This window comes from Sinohyriopsis cumingii, chromosome 5 (assembly GCF_028554795.1).
Source record: "Sinohyriopsis cumingii isolate HCF-2022 chromosome 5, ASM2855479v2, whole genome shotgun sequence".
NCBI lineage: Eukaryota > Metazoa > Mollusca > Bivalvia > Unionida > Unionidae > Sinohyriopsis > Sinohyriopsis cumingii.
Window position 1 is genome coordinate 58831912 of NC_142965.1, and position 21046 is coordinate 58852957.

The 21046-nt window shown below is 34.4% G+C and overlaps 1 protein-coding gene across 1 annotated transcript in view; it reads left to right on the forward strand.

Moving 5' to 3' along the window:
- LOC149799246 (programmed cell death protein 10-like) overlaps window positions 1–17839 on the forward strand; it is a 24527-nt gene extending 6688 nt beyond the window's left edge. Inside the window, exons 4-8 of the mRNA XM_089958527.1 lie at window positions 365–494; window positions 4015–4141; window positions 7285–7366; window positions 9915–10000; window positions 15234–17839. Coding sequence (XP_089814653.1) covers window positions 365–494; window positions 4015–4141; window positions 7285–7366; window positions 9915–10000; window positions 15234–15315 — 507 coding nt within the window. The 3' untranslated portion in view covers window positions 15316–17839. The remainder of the gene's footprint in view (window positions 1–364; window positions 495–4014; window positions 4142–7284; window positions 7367–9914; window positions 10001–15233) is intronic.
- The last annotated feature ends 3207 nt before the right edge of the window (window positions 17840–21046 follow it).

Below are 21046 nucleotides of genomic sequence, written 5' to 3' on the forward strand. Positions count from 1 at the left end.
AAAAGATATACTTGTGTACATCAGGGCAGAAAAACTGCACACAATGGGAAGCTCCAAAATTATTGATTAGTAAATATCTTATTCAAATGAATTGTCATCTGAAAATTTTGATCATTACAGGCAGTTTTGGCAGTTGTTATTGCCCATATTGGTATATGCAGTTCATATATGGCAAATGTAGGTAGAATTCTCAAAGGTATTTTATTCCTTTGTAAAATTGTTGAAGTTTGTCTTTTAAAAAACAGTTTTAAATATATTACTGGCCAGATGAAAACCCAGTCCAAATTAAAACTGACTATGTAACAAGAAAAATATGAATATATGTATCATGACATGGGTAAAATTATGTTGTCTTATTTTCCAGGCTGATTCAGCTTTACCAGGGTTCACGTTTGATTTTCTGAGGGGAATAATGAAGAAAGCTGAAGTTGCAGACCAGTTTGATATGGGTGAAACACTTCTTAGGCTTGGTGGCAGTCCAGAAATATATGATGGTAAATATTTTATTATACAAAAATGATATGCACCAATCACATGTGTAACATACACTTGGTTGCAACCAATAGAGTCATAGATCTGCCATGGCATAATGTGCATAGGGCCATAGGTTTGTACTGTATGCATACAGTTTGGTACATGTTATACATCAACATTTTGTGTGGGTTGGGTTTTAATGGAAGATTTAACATATTATTGACTAAATCATGCTGAGGAAATGGGATATAAATGACATTCCCATGGACACACACAGGCAGCTGCTGTGGACTGGTCTGGGTGGGTATTAAACAGATAACTTTCAGATTATGCATCTGATACTGTGTGCACTGTGACACATTAGCAGAAACATTTGCACTGTTGCCCCAACACCTTAGCTTGAGGATATATCTTTATGTTACAGCTGTTAACTATACATATAATCATGTCTCCTAAAGCACTATCTTGAAATTAACCAAACTTGGTAAAATAAAACCTGTTATGGGAGACCGTCCCTTCTACCAACAAAAGGCGGTCTCTCAAGACAGGTGGTCTCTCATAGCAGATTTGTACAAAAAGACCAGTTTTCACTGTCCAGTTTCAGAACAATTTCAAGAAAAATAACCACAATAACTGTACATATAATCTATTCATTATTAACATTTATTGCTAAAATATATGCATTCATCTAAAAACAAAATTATATAGCAATAAAGATATACTTCAATCATTAAACACAAAATCACATTTACATTTGAAGATCACATATTTTAGCAAATGAAATCGTTTCTGAATTACTGATTTTCCTTTATAACAACCTAAATTTGTTTTACCGACATTTAAACCGCTTTTTTGCAAGTGGTCTGCTTTGTTTCATTTCTTTTAGTCACAATAATTATTTTCTTCAGCCTTAAAATTTGTCTCTTTTTAGTTGGAGGTTTGTCCATTGTTATTAAGGTTCTAGGTGTTACAATTATTAGTGCTTAATTGTAATATCAAACGTAAAGACAGTTTTGACTGGGCTGTGGGAAAATATGAAAAATCTTTACATGTGCATTGCATATCTGACAATTAATGAAATAAAAAGAAACAATTATCTCATCCAGAAACAGAACCATTTACTCAGAGACAAAAGTCAATACCTTCATTCACAGATGACATAAAGGGATTAACTCTATAAGCAGTGTGTTTAACGAGGTCACACCAACTTGAATAGACGACAGCTTTGTGATTGGGATGTAATCACTTAACATCGGGGGAGAATACAACAAACATCACAAGTCTTGAACACTGTCAATCGAATCCCGCAAACAATTCTCGCTTGCTGGTTTAATAGACAATGATCTTATTCACCCCCAGCAATAATGATTAATTCTATAGACAAAAAATATAAATGACCACTATGTCAACTTTGACACTACAACGGCAATTCGTGACATGTACATTAGCCTGGTTTATGGACTGTAGCATCTATCACTGGTAGCAACAATCCTTTTTTTTAAAAAAATATTCCTTTTGTCTTTGTTTTTTATGAGAACAATCATTAAAGCGGTTGTTGTAACAATTGATTACATATAGGTCAGTGGTGTCTGTCTGTTCTCATGATAACAGTCATTGATAGGGATGCGTGGTCCTACGATAAGGCTGGGAAGCAGGCTAAGTGCGGGAATAATTAGTCTGGTTCCCTGCTTTTTATGCTCCCTACATTGCTCACCCCTATACGAATAGCAGGAAGCATACAAAGCAGGGAACCAGGCTAGAAAACACTCTACATATACGTTAGTCTGGTTTACGACAAAAACTATGAAACACTATAGGCATAGCTAAAAAAATCACACATAGGTAGCCAGCCTATTTTTTTAATTTATTTTTTTAAAATTTAGAACGGTATGAACAGTCGTTTTTACGGGGATTCAGTAAAGGTCTGTGGAGTTTATCCTTGGTTTTTGCGATGCGGTCGTTCATAGCAGTGTCGAAATGCATATTTTGTGAAGACATCACTGTCGCTGGTCGCATTCAGCAGGTGGTCGCTCATAACAGAGTGTTTATATAATAAAATTTATGCATGCATTACGATTGTGGTCGGAAATGACAGGTGGTCGCTCATTGCATATATCGCTCATAGCAGTTTTTACTGTATACAGATTTCCCATGTTGTGACCATTAAGCTGGGGTCCCTAGGAGGGGACCAAAGGGTAATTCACAGAAGTTGTATTTACAGTGATAATTTTCTTCTTTCCAAACTTTCATGCATTTGGGTTATTCCATATCAAGTGGGCCAGATTTTGTAAAGTTGGTGAATTCAACCCCCTCAAAAAAATCTAAAAAATCACAAAATTTGAAAAGTCAAAAACATATCAAGATGACGAGAACCAAGAATAATTTCTTTTTACATGTTAGAGGCATTAAAATGAAGTTTGTATGTAATAGAATTTTGGTTTTGACCCCTGTGTCATAATCCATAATGGGGGTGGAATGTGGACATAATAATAATAACTCAGGGATTTGCCATGATTTGCCATGGTTGTAGCTCTAATGGTTCATATATATGAACACTTTTTGAGTCTTGTGATGTTTCACATTGTTGAATTCTGATATGTTTAGTGTATATAGATAATGCATTGTCATTAAGTCTTTTCAGAGTTCTCTTCAGAATTGTAAGTTGTGTGGTAAAAATTAAATCAGTTGGGTGTAGTTTCTGTAGAAGAACCATATATTTACCTGTATCTTGTAAGTATATACACTTAGATAATTTTATTTCACTGATTTCATTTTTAGTGGTTCAGAAAGAAAGCACACTATATTTATTACGTTTTTTAATTCATTACGTTAGGGATTCCTATTATCCTTAGATAGGGAACATTTTCCTTGGGCTTTTACATCCATAGTTCACACAAGCAACAAAATCACCCAAAAAATGTTCCTCAATAACACTGCTTTAGAAAAGTGAAAAACTGTTTATATGCCTTGAATTTCTTCTTTAATATTACTTTTATAAAGATTAGTATTGCTGATGCAACATTAAAAAGGTGTGATAGAGTAAAAAAGATGTTCATATAATAGCAACATTATGAAGGTGTCTAGAGAAGTGGTTCCTAACCCCGTTTGTGACCCAAATCAGGCTCATGTGGACTTTTTGGAGGATTGCCATGTTTTTGTTTTTTTATGGTGGAAACAGGGTCATGAGGCTCAGAAGATATTTTTAGGATTACAGCCAAGAAAGGTCAGGAACCACTGGTCTAGTGGAACATCAAGCATGCTGGAAACATGTTTTTGACACGTTATTCGCTTTTTTATGTCAAGCAAATGGGGCAGAGGCAGCCAGTCTAGGTGGGTATTGAATCCTGAACCTTTGTATTTTTAGTTCAGTGCTTTATGAACTTGGCTACTGCTAATGGCAGTAGTTTACTTTTTGTTATATGCAAGAGGTTTATGGATAATTTAGTTGTATTTAAATAACTCGTTGGACAGACATGTCTTTTAGCGATAAAACTTTCAGAATTGCCTATACAAGCTGTGAGTGTGTAACTTAATTTTCAGAGCTGAGGATAAACCGTCCAGAAAAGGCATTCCATGAGTTAAACAGATGTGCCGAATACCTCAAAAAGATTCTGGGAAGAATCCCGGAGCAAATCACAGACAGAAAACAATTTCTGGAAACTATCAAGTATGTACAAGTCTTTTGTCCAAAAAGACGTTGATTCTTATTCAGATTATTCCAATCAGAATGCATTAGTAGTACAACCACTACCTGAAAAATTCAGATCACCCAATCAGAATACAGTAGTAGCACAACTACCACCTGGCAACTCCAGACCTCCCATGTTTGTTTTTAACAACAAAAGTTCGAAAAGTCATCTTGAGTGGAAATCAGAGAAGAGTGATCTCTACTTGGATACCAGGATTGGCACCAAATCCCATCCAGTGTCACTTAATACTTCCACCCATGATCCCATCCATTCAACACTTAATAATTCCACCCATGATCCCTTTCAATCAGCACTTAATAATTCCACTGATGATCCCATCCTCATGTCATTTAATAATTCCACTGATGATCCCATCTTCACATCACTAATTCCACCCATGATCCCATCCACACATCACTTACTACTTCCACTCAGGGTCCCATCCACATGTCACTTACTACTTTCACTCATGATCCTATACACATGTCACTTTTCCACTCATGAACCCATCCACACATCACTTACTACTTCCACTGATGATCCCATCCACACATCACTAATTCCATTCATGATCCCATCCATATGTCACTTACTAGTTCCACTCATACTTTGATGCATACAGTTGGTTAGATCATGCAAAATCAAGTCTGCTATGCCTAAACTTCATTTGAGCAATTCTGGGGAAGTTTTTTTTTCATCAGGAAATTTGACTTATATATTTCTTTTTGTTGCTTAACTATTATCATAAACAAAGAATTCACACTTTGTCTTGCAATATTCATTTCCTTGACATTTGAATTGCACTGCTCCTGTGGCCTAAGTGGTTAGAGCATCATCCTCGGATTCAGGAGATCATGGGTTCGAACCCTAGCTGAGTCATAACAAAGACTTATAAAATGATACTAGCAGCTGCCTCACTTGGTGCTCAGCATTGAGAAGTTAGTGTTAGGACTGGTTGGCCTGGTGTCAGGATAATGTGACTAGGTGAAGCATAATACCACATGTCTTCAGCATCACTATAAACTGCCACACTGCAGACATCATAGTGATATGATTCAGAATGTTAAAGCTACATTAAAAACCCAAAGACACACATAGGGACATTTTAATTATTTTTTATAATACCTGTAGTGCTCTTAATTCATCTCAGTATTCAACTTCATGTATGACTTGCAAAAAGTAATTGTCTGTTGTTATATAATGTCATTCAGGGTTATATAATGTCATTCAGGTAATTATTTTAGGTAGTTATCTATTAAGGTTGGTCAGGTAATTATTTTAGGTAGTTATCTATTATTACATAAGGTTGGTCGGGTAATTATTTTAGGTGTTTTTCATTAGCATTTTCATCAGGACAAGATCAGTTTATACTTGACTGATTTCAACTGTAAGCCTTTGTTTTGCTGTCTGTAAGTACACGTGGTAACACAGTGGGCAAAACTAAGTAGACGGTCCAAGTGTTTAGCTCTTCTAACTATAATGCCTCTTCCAGTATAGAGCACAGTTGAGGCTTTTTTTCACACAGTGGTCAGAGTATTTATTGGCAACTGTCTTGACAAAATCAAATTAATTGGCAAGCAAAAGAGCATGGACATGCACCAGCAAGGATGTGGACTTTATCACTATTGCCATTTACACTGTCTTAGTTGACAACTTCATATTAGCAAGAAATTTCAAACGTCCAGAAGAAAATTATGTCATACCGTCATGAGCTCTGGGCTGTATTAGCTCCATGGTTAGCTTAGTTTGCCAGTCTAAAATCAGAAAATGTGCAGCTTCATATCCTACCACCAGACCAGCCTGAGTTGACTACAGTGGTGTGTTCTTGTGCAAGGCACTTTACTCCAAAAGCCATTTTCAGGGTACATGAGGTCCCATCTCATCTTACAGGAAAACCTCAGCTGGTTTGTATCAGGTATTGCCTTGCAGGTTCAGCCTCCAGGATTTATGATCTGCAAGACTGACAGCTTGATGGACTCAGGTACCCATGTGGTGTACTTTTTCTTTGAAAGTCAGCAACTTGTGTCCCCATCAAGAGTGTTTATTACACATCACTCTCTTCCATCATCATAAAAGAGTGGAAATAGGCCAAATAAATGCATTCTACGCTTCTTGTAAACTTTGATTTGTCTCGATCAAAGGCTTTACAAAATGTAATTTACTTTCTGTTATGAAATGGCCAAATAAAATACCATTGAAACTGGTGTCTTTAAACTCCTTACTCAGCTCTCAAAGGAATCCTTTTTTCTAGTCATTCTAGCTACAGCCAGCAGAATCAGATATGCTTGCTGTTGAATTCATGTCCCCCGTATTTCTTATAGTAGAGGAAGTTTATAAAATTTGAAAATAGGTACTACATGCATATTTTTCTGCCAATTTTTGTAAATTGTGTGTTAGACATGGTAGTTATATTTTTTCTGTATCTCAGTTTATCATTAAGCATGTAAACCTCAAGGAATGAACCATCCTGTATCCTCTGATACATATCTGTTACTTTGTAAAGCATTGTTGTAATGACAGAGATTTGTGCACATAAGAAAATATTGGCACATCTTTTCCATATCCTTGTGTAATATTACATCACAGCCATATTGCAGCACACCAGTACATATATTTTTTATAGCACATCTAATTAGATATATCCTAAAATCAGATTTCTGTAACAGGGTACCTTTTATTGTCTAACTTGTTAAACAAACATACACAGAATACAATACATCATTCTAAATAAAAGCTGTCATAAACTTTAGAAATGTGGGCAAAGAGTGGTAGTGTGTATGTGTGTGAAATCCTCATTGCTGTCAGACGTAAACATTAGTGATTTAAGTTAAACTTATGGCTTGAAAATCTTAACAGTAGAACCAGGATAATGCATCCATGAAAGTAACTAATCAGATTAGGCTGGAACTGATAAGAAGATGGAAATGTGTGTGTAAAATACGTCATTAGTGGGGTAGGATGTCCTTACTTTTATGGTGGTAATGTGCAGAGATGATGAATATGAGACATGTTCCGTTATGTAAAAGTTCATTTAATATGAAGTTGCATAACTTAAACTGAATAGCATTTTTGAGCAATGTCTGAATTGAATTATTCATAAGTTTTTACAAATTATTTTCAGAGAGATTGCCAATGCTATCCGACTCTTGCTGGATGCAATAAATGGTGTCAGCAGTCTCTTACCAGATAATGGCAGTAGACAGGTATGATTAATTGAATGGTGTAAGCAGTTTCTTACCAGATAATGGCAGTAGACAGGTATGATTAAAACTGGTGTCAGCAGTCTCTTACCTGATAATGGCAGTAGACAGGTATGATTAATTAAATGGTGTTTGCAGTCTCTTACCTGATAATGGCAGTAGACAGGTATGATTAATTAAATGGTGTCAGCAGTCTCTTACCTGATAATGGCAGTAGATAGGTATGATTAATTAAATGGTGTCAGCAGTCTCTTACCTGATAATGGCAGTATACAGGTATGATTAATTAAATGGTGTCAGCAGTCTCTTACCTGATAATGGCAGTAGACAGGTATGATTAATTAAATGGTGTCAGCAGTCTCTTACCTGATAATGGCAGTAGACAGGTATGATTAATTAAATGGTGTCAGCAGTCTCTTACCTGATAATGGCAGTAGATAGGTATGATTAATTAAATGGTGTCAGCAGTCTCTTACCTGATAATGGCAGTATACAGGTATGATTAATTAAATGGTGTCAGCAGTCTCTTACCTGATAATGGCAGTAGACAGGTATGATTAATTAAATGGTGTCAGCAGTCTCTTGCCTGATAATGGCAGTAGACAGGTATGATTAATTAAATGGTGTCAGCAGTCTCTTACCTAATAATGGCAGTAGACAGGTATGATTAATTAAATGGTGTCAGCAGTCTCTTGCCTGATAATGGCAGTAGATAGGTATGATTAATTAAATGGTGTCAGCAGTCTCTTACCAGATAATGACAGTAGACAGGTATGATTAATTAAATGGTGTCAGCAGTCTCTTGCCTGATAATGGCAGTAAACTGATTTATTGACTCATTAAGGCATGGAGAGGATTTTTTTGGTCATTTTCAGCTGAAAGGGGAAATGCATTTTGGGATTGCTTCTGAATACATCCATGTACTTCTGCTCCCAAGAGATTTTCCTTTAGCCAGATGAGTAGTTGTGTTAAAAACATTGTTTTCCATTGGCTGTTTCACTCATGCATGTGCAGAAGGGTTAAAGTTCGTTTTTGTTTTTGTTTTGCTTATTAGGCATATCATTTTTGTTTCCTGGCCATATTTTACTCCAAATCTCAGGCTTATCCTAATTTTGCAAAGATTCACCTCTCCATGTGTAGACTAAAATCTGGACACAAGATCTGGTTTACAAAAATCTGGTCTCAAAAATTATGTTTTTCCATCTGTATTTTGTAAGTGCAGTAGAAAGTCCAGATTATTTGGTATCATTGTTGAGCTACGTCTGTCTACTTTTCTGTAATACCACCCACTTTGGTGTATCTTAAATTACCTTGATACTACAGAGCTCAAAAGTAGTGTACAACCTCATGACATATAAATGCATCACCATGGGTTAATGAGTTAAATGGAGTTGACGGGCTCTTACCTGATAATGGCAGTAGACAGGCATGATTAATTAAATGGTGTCGACATTTTCTTACCTGATGATGGCATTAGACAGGTATGATTAATTGTAAGGTTTAAATCTGATTGTTTGTATTGTTTAAATTATGTAATTTCCTTTGCTGTATACTTCCAGCAGATTTTAGTACTTGAACTAAATTGACGCATTATAATGAAACCAAAATATGACTGACATTTATAAATTCCCCCTCCATAATTGCTTGGCATTTACAATGAATTTTTCAATATTTCTTATGCAGACAATCTCTTGTTTTTTTTTTCAGTAGAAGATTTAGTGTTCATTTTGCACACAGACTACATGAGAACTTTGTCTAATTTTAAGTTGACTTTTTAAACATTTAAATAAATATTATAAATATCAATAAACCAGTCTATATTTCCACCAGTGTAATGAAGATTTAATGCAAACCAATTTACAAAAAAATCCATCTAAAATCAATTTGAAATGATTGTTGGCCAGATATCCAACAGTTATGCAGGGCACAATAGACCTTATAAAACCATTTCTTAATATCTCTTCTTATTGTCATCCAAATAATAAAATCTGCTTTAATTATGGATGGAAGCAAAGCTTGGCCAGATTGGCTTCACCTGGCAGAAAAAAAAGGATTTTCTTTTCCTTTGGGTCAGATATTGTAGTGCAGTTTTTGACTGGAATAGTGAAATGGGAAGGAGAAAATTAGAGCCATTCGGGTAATTTGTATTTAGTTATTGTGAATACATTGTTATCCTTGAGGTAGCAAATTTGATGGGATTTTTAATTTGAAGACAACAAGACCTGCTTCCAGAGCAGGGGCATAATCCACAAATTTAAGTTATGACAAAGATTCAAATTTCCCCAAACTATCCATGGAACATATCAATTTGGGTGATTGTTAAAAGCAATTTATCATATTTCTCCTGGGTAAATAATCTGTATTATAACAGACAGTAGTTTAATTGGAAGTAGTTATTATGAACTATATGACGGTGACCAATTCTGATAAATCAGGATATGGATTGGATGGTCTTAAAAAGATTCAAAATAAATGATTATGTTGGTCATTTATTCCGCACAGTGGTTGACAAGTTGATATAGTGAAACATGTTTTTGGGGTTTTTTTTCAGCTCATGGATGAGAGAAAGAAGGATTTTGTGAGGTATTCCAAGAAGTTTAGTAACACCTTAAAGGAATTCTTCAAGGATACAAATCAGTAAGTTTTGCTACATTTTTCTTGTAAATTTAGAATTTGAATAACTTGATCCATATTAATAATAATAATATTAATAATAATAATGAGGACTTTGTATAGTGCCTAATCTTTAGAAGCTCTAAGCGCTTTAAAACATTAGACAACAGCTATAATTAAAAAAAAAATATATAATGATATGATTACAAACACAGACACCATGAAATTAGAAAACATAGAAGAAAACATGCTGAGAATATTTAAGGTAGGAAACATTATTAGGTCTTTAAGTTTGTTCTTGCAGTCGAAATAAGTGAGTTTTGAGAGCACTCTTGAATGTGATCACTGTGTCTTTGTGTCTAAGTTCAGTGGGCAATTCATTCCACATTGCTGGGCCCTAGTATGCAAAAAGAACGCTGTCCATATGACTTTGTTTTCATAGTGGGAATAATGAGTATACGATTGTCAGAAGAGGAGCGTAAGTATCTTGCTGGTGTGTACACATGGGTGAGGTCAAATAGGTGTGCTGGACTAGAGTCCGTCATTGAAACATAGCACAGAGAACAAATGTTGTGTTTGATTCTGGATCGAATGGATAGCCAGTGTAGGGTACAGAGCAGCTTCTATGCCTCAGTTATTTTGTCTGTCTATCCATTCATGTGTCTTGTACATCACAAACTTTATTTTCCACTCCGTAACCAAAGGACTGCATTGATTGAAAACAAACTTAGTTGGTGTTTGAATGCCAGTAAAACTTAATTTTTCATCTTTTCATAAATAATTGACTGGGCTGTGACCTCCTCTGTGTTTGCCTTTGCATCACAAATTTGTTTCCACTCAGTATCTTTTGAGGAACTTAGTGGGTTAATTTGTTTCGTATAGATCAAGTTCCATTTTCACCTTTATTGATTTGGAGGACAAAATCTCAGAGTTAAAGAAAAAATACACAATATCTAGAGTTCTGTATCACCTATTTTGACAAAACGTTGTGGATGCAGGGATCACGCTGGGTTTTGCCAGTGTTGCCAGTTGTGATTGTTTTTCCTTATTGGCAACAAAATTTACCTCTTATGATTTTTTGGGTGACAACATTTTCGGATGTTAAAAATTGTTAATACAGCCTTGGATTTGGAGTGGCGAAATTCAAAGGCACCATGAATACATGCCAACCATTACGCTTTTGGCGTAATCATTGCGCTTTTTTCACTAAATTAGGCCTTATGCTTATCTGTGTTCGGATTATGCGTTTTCGGTATATACCCCTCCCAAAAAATTGAATAATTTGTTTGCTCATACAAGCACATGTGAATGTCTCTACTCCATTCGCATACAAGCGCCTTTGGACCCCTCTACTCCATTTGCATACAAGTGCTTTTTGACGCCACTACACCATTCTCATGGAAGCGCCTTTCGACACCTGCTGTAAACATCAGCCATTATGAGCACGGGGTTTCGTAGTGCCACCTTCAGGGAAAAACCCATTTTAGATACTAAATTGATTAATGTGAATGACCATTACGTCAGATCACATGGTTGCTGTTTATGCTCTGGTCGAAATCTGCTATTTAAAATAACTGGGTCCTATTCTCCACTCTCCAAAATGGAGGCCTTGGATTTCGTTCAGCACTTACTCGAGTTTTCATGATTACAATCACAACTATGAAAGCTTCAATAAATTATGTAAAGACTCTGATCTTGATGTAGGCAGCAATTAGTTCCTATAAATTATTAAATTCAGATGATTTTGTGATGTAGACGCAGACAAAGAACTTGTAAATTTTGAGTATGAGAAATGGCAGCTGACTTGACAGTGAACGAATTCTCTAAAGATTTTAAAGCACATTAAAAAAAAGTCTTCTGTGAAAAATAATTACACAGCTATAATGATTGGACTTTACTCTTACATACATAATAGATGTGTACCAAAAATGTAAAATGGTTAAAATTGCTGTTAAACATAATATACATTGCACTGCTTAACAGTTAACAGACAGACCTATGTATATGGAGTCGAATAGGTAATAGGTTTTTTATTTATAGTGCACTGCACTGGGTAACTTTGCTACATGTGTATCTAAGAGCTAAAAAGCCATACACTCTTTTTAGAGTCTGTGTAAGAGACTTTGACAACGAAAAGGGCAAAATTAGAGTGCTCTTCTTTCATTACCAGAATTAACAGTAGATTCCACTGGAGAAAACATTTTTTTATTTGCTTGATAATGCTTTGAATAAACATAACAGTGAGAGATTGTTAAGTATTGTTAACAAAAATAAAACTGAATTCAGATCCAGGCTCTGTAACCCAGCACTTAGTGCTCTACTACTGTGCATAGCAATCATAGTCTCAGCTGGTACAAAGTGTTTTGAAATGCAATATGAGAGTCTATTGCTTTTTAAAGCTCAGACTGTTATATACAAAAACTTGACACAGTAATTGATGTTAAAAGTCCAGAGGGATAAATAAATCATTTTGTACATATGCTCGTTGAATTTTTATCATGTTGTATATGTATTGTTCTTTTTCTGCTCAGATTACTCTTTTTGTCCACTTGGATTACACTTTTTCCTCGCCAAGGGTTGGCATGTATGCACCATGGCAGGAAGCCGCAAACTTGGATCTAAAATTGCACTGGAATCTACTGTTACATAAACAAATCCCTTGTTTATATTGACAAACCACCCTAACAAGGCATTGTTATATCATAAACTGCTTATACTGATGTCTGGCCTTGGTACTGTATGCCATAATATAACCAAAGTGTTCATGCTACCTGACTAGCTCCAATCAATCACCGCTGAAGGCAGGAACAGGAATGACTACAGTTGATGATGGCAATATTTTATTTTTTTGAAAGAAAACTCATTACCTTTGCAGCACTGATCATTCTGTATATATACTAAGCAAACAGAAATTTTTGTATACCTCAATCAATGTTTTACAATTATTTGATATTGCCACAGCGATAACAAATGGGCATTAGTTTGTCCTTCAGAGGGGGGCCTTTAGTGGTGCCTTCCATAACATGTGTATATTCATCAAAACAAGCTGAAAACCTTTGATCAGAGAAAGTCAGTAACATACTTGAATAAAAGCATTGTTTCATTTTTCATAGTAATTGGAACATATTTATTGTGCCATGCAAGTTTCCTGCTTGCAACAAAAAAGTGCATGCTTACAATCGCTACCAGTGGTGGTGTAAAACCCAAATTAAAGTTTCAATATTTTGAAACAATAGATATATGTCCGTCAAATTAAATTAAGGTGCGACATCTCGCAAGAATGTTTGTTAAACTTTTTAATTTGTTCTTTTGCTTTCATTTCTCTTTGAATAGCCTCACATCCTTGGTAGCCTCAGCATCATGGTAGTTGTCTCTTGCTGACCAAAATCTAGGCCAATTTAAGTCCATGTACATGTAGCGAATAAACAACTATACAGCCACATGCTACTCAGATAAAGAGTGAATTGTTTCATGAAACATGTTTGTTGACAGTGGAATATAAATCAAACGAGGACTACCATTTGTTTTACATATATATATATATATATATATATATATATATATATATATATATATATATATATATATATATATACATATATATATTGTTGTATTTTCTAATGAAATTTGACTGAAAAATGAATTTTCAAACATATGATCTAATACTCAGATTCATGGATTTTTCATAAACATGTACGTTATTTAACAGATTGTGGAATGTACTACACAAATGTAATTTCTAATATACATGCACATTTATGACTATTTGTCTTCATTCAGTTAAAATTTCCAAACTAGAATTTCTTTCTTTTTTCTCTGTAAATCCTAGTCACTTATGACAGGTCACCTAAAAAGTTCTTGTATGCGAAATTTCAATTATTTTCTGCCCTCTCACCCCTTATCTGCTTATGTCAATAATATTACCTTGGTCCTGAGTGTGTTGAAATAAACGGATAGTACTGTATTTTGAAAATTGGTGACAAAATATTGAGGTTGAAGATTTTTTTTGCGACAACTTTTTTAAAGCCAGCACCAACCCTGGGATGGCCTGCATTGAAGACAAGAAAGACATATTCTTGTTGGAAACAAAACGTCAGATGTCAGGGTGAGTGGATCTGAAAGAAGGAAATATTATTACCACATGTCTTAACTAAACTTTCTGAATGGTTTGCTTTGAGGCAAGGAAGATACCTATTGATTATGGGTTTAAAATTTCAAGGTCATAGCGAGTCCTGTGCCACAAGCTATAACCACGCATTCGAGACGAGAAAAGCACCCATTTGAGTCAGTAGGGCAAATGTCAATCGTAGAAACTAACAGAAGAAAAGTGAATGCAAAGTAGCTTCATATGCTGAGTTTATAATATACTATTCATGATACTCTTATTTGCACTTGGTCTAAAACATCTGCAAGACATAAAACTTGTATTGTGCTTGAGCTGTATACAAATACTCATCCCTTATTTTAAATGAATGTATTCATTGTTGCAACTCTGTGGTCTTGAATTATGTAACAGAAAAAGGCCAAGCTAAAATCAACAAATCATTTATTTCTCTTAAAGAGTGAAAATTTAAGACACATTATTGTGAATAAAATCCTAAATGTCCCATCATTAGTCCAGAAGTGTAAAATGTTCTGAATTAATTCCAATAGTCTTGAGTGTTTAGATGTATTAATAGTCCTGAATGTGTTGATGTACCAGTAGTCTTGAATGTATTGCTGTATCACAATAATACAATCCAGTATGTATTTGAATGTTTTTATTTGATAATCCCAAAGTGGGGTTTTTGTCCAAAAAGCCAATGAGCACTTTGTAATTCCAATGAATAATTTTAAATAATTCTTCTAGAATTATATCTGAACACAAATATAAACTATGCTCATAGATTCCCAAAGAATGATATGAAGCTGGAATGAATCTATTTACAAACACCCAGTTGACATGCAGTGCAATAGATTGATCAGGTAAAAAAACAAATTTCTTTTGGAAAATTCCAACATATTATCAACAAGTTCACTTCCAGAATATTCTGAGTTTGTCACAAAGTTAGGCCTTGAACTCAAATTTGAATAAATATATTGTTTAGAATCATGATAAAAATCAGGTAGGCATTAATTCTACAACACTCAGTTATGGACAGAAATTAAGTACATAGTATGGTCATATATAATACTGTTGCAGTTTTTCAGGCAGAAAAATAGTGATGTCTGTTTATGGCATACCATTACATTTTTAAAAAAATAATTTCTTTTTCAGAAATCAGAGTGTCTTTCTCAGCGCCAACTACTTGATCTACCAGACAAACCTAATTTTGAGGACAGTAAAAGAATGTCTCTGAAGATAGTATCATATACGGTGGATAATTATTGTGTAAAGTTACAAGCTGTTGTAAAAGACCTCGTATACCAGAACATTTATGCAAAATTAAGTGGACAATTTTCTGAACTTGTAGACTGGTACCAGGACATTTACACAAGATTAAGTGGACATGTTTCAGAGCTTGTAGTCTGATGACAATGTACTAATTGCAAAGAATCTTTCTATTATAGTTTCCTGTTTGTAGGAAGAAAAATTTAAAATTCAGTCATTACCAAATGCTTTTGTTTTTTGCTATTCAGTGGAACTATTTTTTATACTTACAAATGCCCAATATTTACAACTGTTTGAAATCATGCAATGGACATGAGAAGACCCTACTAATCTACACAGTACTATACATTTATGTTCAGGGACAGCGAACCAAGAATCAAGGATGGATTCAGTAGCTGTTTGATTTTATGCATTCAAAATGAATATAGTTGCTGATAAAAGAAAATTGCTAACTCAGCATTATTTTATGGCTTTACACTTGGTATTGTCAAAGTTGTTTTGAGCCGAGAGTAAACAAACCACTACCATGCTGCTTTATGAGTGAGGTAGACCATCCAGCCATTGATGCAACTGTATGCCAGTCTATTGTCATAACTTTATTGATGCATAATGTGAAACTGTATACCAGTCTGTTGGCATACTTTTTTTAATGCATAACGCAAATCTGTGTACTAGCCTATAGTGATACTTTTAAACATAGTGCGCAGGAATTGTCAGTGAGTGTTGTTTATAATTTGGGTAAAACAATTCAACTAATTTAAAGATCTGCTCTTCAGGTTTGAAATGGAACTTCTGATTATAGTAATTCTAGATTACCAGTAACATAATGGTTCCATGTTGAACTGTTAAACTGGAATTGGAAACAAATTATAACATGCCAACTCAATGAACTTTGAGTGACAGAACTATATGTATTTGCATATTGTATGTAAACAAATTGAATAAAATATAATAAAGAAATTTTTGCATGCATTCAGATTGTGCAAAAGAGTTTAAAGCATTTGGTCATCTGTCTGCTCCTTTCATCAGAATAGTCCACATTTAATAATGGCAGATTTGATAAACAGGTCAAGTTCTGGATGTTCCAGTCATTCTTAAAAGGATAGTACTTGACCTGTATGAGAACACTCACTCAGATGGAGGCATCTAATGAAACATATCCAGAATTAGCACTGGCCACTAAGTCATTTCAGTCACTGTCAACATTTTTATTACTGCTTTAGTGAATATGACTCAGTTTGTGTCATACATTTGCATATTTGTTCTTTTTAGCTTTGAGGGACATGTCACTGCCTTTAAGGATTGCAGATAAAAGATGATTTTTATTCAAAGCATGAAACTTCTGTTATTTAGTGTTATATAAGAGTGACACATAAAAGTCCCAGGGTGACCCAATGAATTCACAAGTAATGAAATGGCTTAATTAACTTAAAATATAATCTTTACAAAAAAGTTTGCCCGTGAAGATTTAGGTCCCAGAAGAAATTAATTTTGGTATGTTCTCCACTTAGTATGTTGGCCATCCATAAGTACACATAAGGATGAGCTGTTTCATATAGTTGGACCTTGGTTCATGTTATACGTTCGTATTATACATGTAATTTCAATGAAAGATAAGTGTAATATAGCAATAAACATTGATAGAACCATCATAATTATGAATGAATTAACCATTATTGTTGAGACAGATTTCCATGTAAAAGTGTTTAATTTATCCAGTGACTGGCAAGAGCAAGATATATATATATATATATATATATATATATATATATAAACTTTCTAGTGGGAATAGCAGTGTCATCAACATCATTAAGAATTTTCATTAGATGCCCATTAAATCTTGTGTGGTGGATCAAGTGTTTCAGTTATTTTTCTGTATCAGAAGCCCAAACTGGAACTATTTGGGTGTTTCACTGATGTCCATGCATAGATAACCTTAGATGCATTGACTGGAACCTTGTATATCCATTTATTTATATATCCCAGTCTGTTTTGAATTCCATTCACACTTTATGACATAAATCTTTGATCGGGAATGTAATAAATACACAACTACTGAGCTGTGGAAATAACTTTTGTCTGATGTGAATATATCATGGCATGGTGTCTTCATTGTATCCCACAGACAGTTTCAAACTCGTTCATTCCAGCAACTCAAAACAAATGTTGTTTTGTGTACGTATTAGTGCAGGCTCAACACAGCATCACAAGGAACCATTGTGTATTAGAAAAAGTGGTTAAATGCATTAACATATCTACTTCTTTAATAAATCTGTATCCAGAATGTTATTGTTGTAAATATTTCTTCCAGATAGAAATTGTATTCTAGAAAATGATTACATACAAAACATGCAGTAGGAATGAAAAACAATATTATTTGATTTAAAAGTGACATTGTATATTTTGCAATAATTATGGCTATGAACTGTTTAATTGTTGGTATGAATTTTTCAAAATGTATATTAATAATAAAGTTCAATTTTTATATTTTAGTATTTTCTTTGCCACATATTTATTTCTTTATTTCCTGATCATGATTCACTAAGATATTTTAATAGGGTCAGTATGACACCCCGAGTATTTTTCAAAGAGTCCAAGAGGAAAAGTTGAAAATAGCAGATGTTAAGGTTAATTAAACAAAGCAGTATTTCAACCTTATGTTATCCGAAACTCAGTTTTAATAATTCTATGCATCTCATTGAAATTTTATTTCTTTTCAAACTGCACAAATGAAATGTGTCATTTAAAGTTAAATTGTGCATTTGTAAAGGTTGTTTTTGACACACATTGCATCTGTAGTATCATTACTGTATCCTCAAATATACATTTCACAAAGATTCACCAGTGCTTTTGCAAATTAAAAGTGTTGACATCTGCAGAGCAGGAGAAAATAATGAAATTTCCAGTTTCAGTATTTGAAATTTTTATTGAAAATGCCATATGAAAAAAGTATTGCCTTTGACAATTTCTCTAGAGCATTGGCATCAGAAATTCACAATATTTGTGTATCTTGAATTTGCGGAGTTGCCTTGGAAAATCCTTGAATTAACACATATATATATATCCTTTAAATGTCCATGTATCTTAAAATCTCCTTGAATTTATCAGAGGGAATACAGTAACTGAGTAAAAGTTATCCCCTTTTTAAAATTCATAATTTTCTATATATTTCACATTTTTTTTTTTTTTAAATAGCTTGATGAGATAAAAATTGGTGGATCAAAATCACACCACACCAGCTTCCAGATGGAGTAGCATCCCTTTGCTCTAGTGGAACAGTTTGTTTTTCTTCAACATTTGTTTCTAATTATTGCAACAATAAAGTAATACATAGAGAAAGTTATGTTTCCATAAGAAAAATTTGTTGTTGTAGTGTTTAATGCCATTTTTCAGAACACGATAGGCTATACATGGCATCCAGTATTAATGGTGGAGGAAGAACCCGGGAAAACCCCAGAAAGAACCACCGACCCATGAGAACCTACTGGCAAGCTTTCTCACATACCCACATTAGCTAAATCCGAGACTCGAACCCACACAGACAGAGGTGAGATGGCAGTAATCCATAACAGAGCGCTTTCATGACAACTTTTAAAAGCTTTTAAAAGGTACCTGAGATAAATCTCTGTGACTACAAACCATGATTTACTAAAATCATGAGTATCAATACTTGGGACACAAGTGAAGTTCCTTTCCTTTTTTAGCCAGTTAAAACAAGTATCAAAACATATTAGTGGTTACTGTTTGTATTAATCCACATACATGGTCTACCTAGGAGTCAAAAATCGGCTTGATCAGGTTATCATTTGTAACCAGATGTATCGCTTGATAGAAGGTAAACATCGGACAATCCAGATTGAACACAAATGTCAATTTGCCAGTATATTTTCAGGGTCATTTGCCCTGAAAAGTGCCATCCATATATAAACAAAAGTCACAATTTATACTTATTTCATCTTTACTCGCTTGATGTAGATGTGTGTAACTATCATTTTGATTAATGATTAGAAGATTTCAGTTTTCATTTTCATAACACGTGTCCTTTTTCTTGCTGTTCTCTCTGCATAATTTTTAATCACAATAAATGGAAACTTTGTACTTTGAATATTTGTTCTAGATACTTTACTTTTTGTGCAAAGCATGAAGGTATGTAAATTATTAGGGGTCCAGTATACTTCATTATGGTACAGGTAATTAAGACCAGCTTTGATAACAATTATCTTCTTTCATTGGCAAGGATGTAAATAGCATGGAATGATAGGCATCCTGCAGTGATTTGTATTCTAGTACATTTCATCCTCAAACATTTTTTTTGTTGTTGCATTGTTCACAGCATTGGTGTTTCAGCATCAGCTTTCACTCAGCCACACTGTATCCCAACCATTCTTTTTTCCTAGGTACTAGAACATTTTAGAGTGGATTATATTGTACATTTTGCTGGATTTATTTATGATTTTGCATTGGAAAGGGATTTTGATGCTGTACACACACTCATTCCTAAAATAATGTAGCATGAGGTAGAGATGCATCTTAACAAGTACTACACCCTTATTACAAATGAGGTCTTCATGTCTTATATCTTAGGTGCCACAAATTTGGCTCTGATTTTTAACAAGATAAGATTTTCAACCTTATTAAGGTCCATCAGTTTGTTTCACCAAAACATCCCAGTCCCACCACCACCACTTCCTTTCCAAGAAAATTACATGGATGATCCCAAATCTAATCTAAAATCATTAAACTTGTTGAAAATGAAGCAAAAGTAGGTCTCTTGAACCTATGGGTCATATTTTATTGACCTATTTTACATTTTGAAATGCTCTGGTGTCTTAGCAATGGGAGCTTCTACCTCATATGTGAGAGGTTGCAGGTTCAAACACTACCTTAGTCATACCGAAAGACTTACAAAAATAGTACCTGCAGCTGCCTCGCATGGTGCTCACCATTTAGAGGTTAAATTTAGGACAGGTCTTCCTGGTCTCAGAATAATTTGACTGGGTGGGATATGATGCTACATTTCTGCAGCATGATGCCCCACTGCTAGACATTACTATAAACCGTCACACTGCAGACATTGTAGTGATATGACTGGAAAATTGTTATAGCTACATTAAGAAACTTAAATCACACACACACTTAAATTTTGTTGGTAAAATTTATTCTGTACTTTAAAGCCAGAAAATTTCCTACACACATGGCTGACCAGGTCCCAGAACCAGAAGTCTAAGGGAAGTGGAATTTCTTAGGTGGTCTGGTCATCTTAAAAAATAAATTTTTATCCAATATGAAAAGTTGGACAACAGCAGTTTTATGGCTCATTCAAGGTGATGCCCTGAGGTGCTGAGTGGTGGAAGGCATTTGCCTTTATGGTATCACAGTACCAATTGTTTTTCCATATACCTCAATGCTAATGTTTTGTGAAATAAATATACTTTCTGTCCTACTTGGGCATGCATGTCACACACTGTCATATAGAACAATGCTAGATTGTCAATTTGACAATGACATAACCAGGTACTCCATTGCATTTAAGAGAGATAACTCTACTGGAACTAGACAGGGGTAAGAGTTATCTAGTCACAACAAGCACATTTTCAGCCATGTGTACCATATTTTAAAAAAAATCATAAAAAATACAACATATGATCTAGACAGAAATTAACACAAACTCACATGTTGCCAAGAGGCTCAACTTTCTT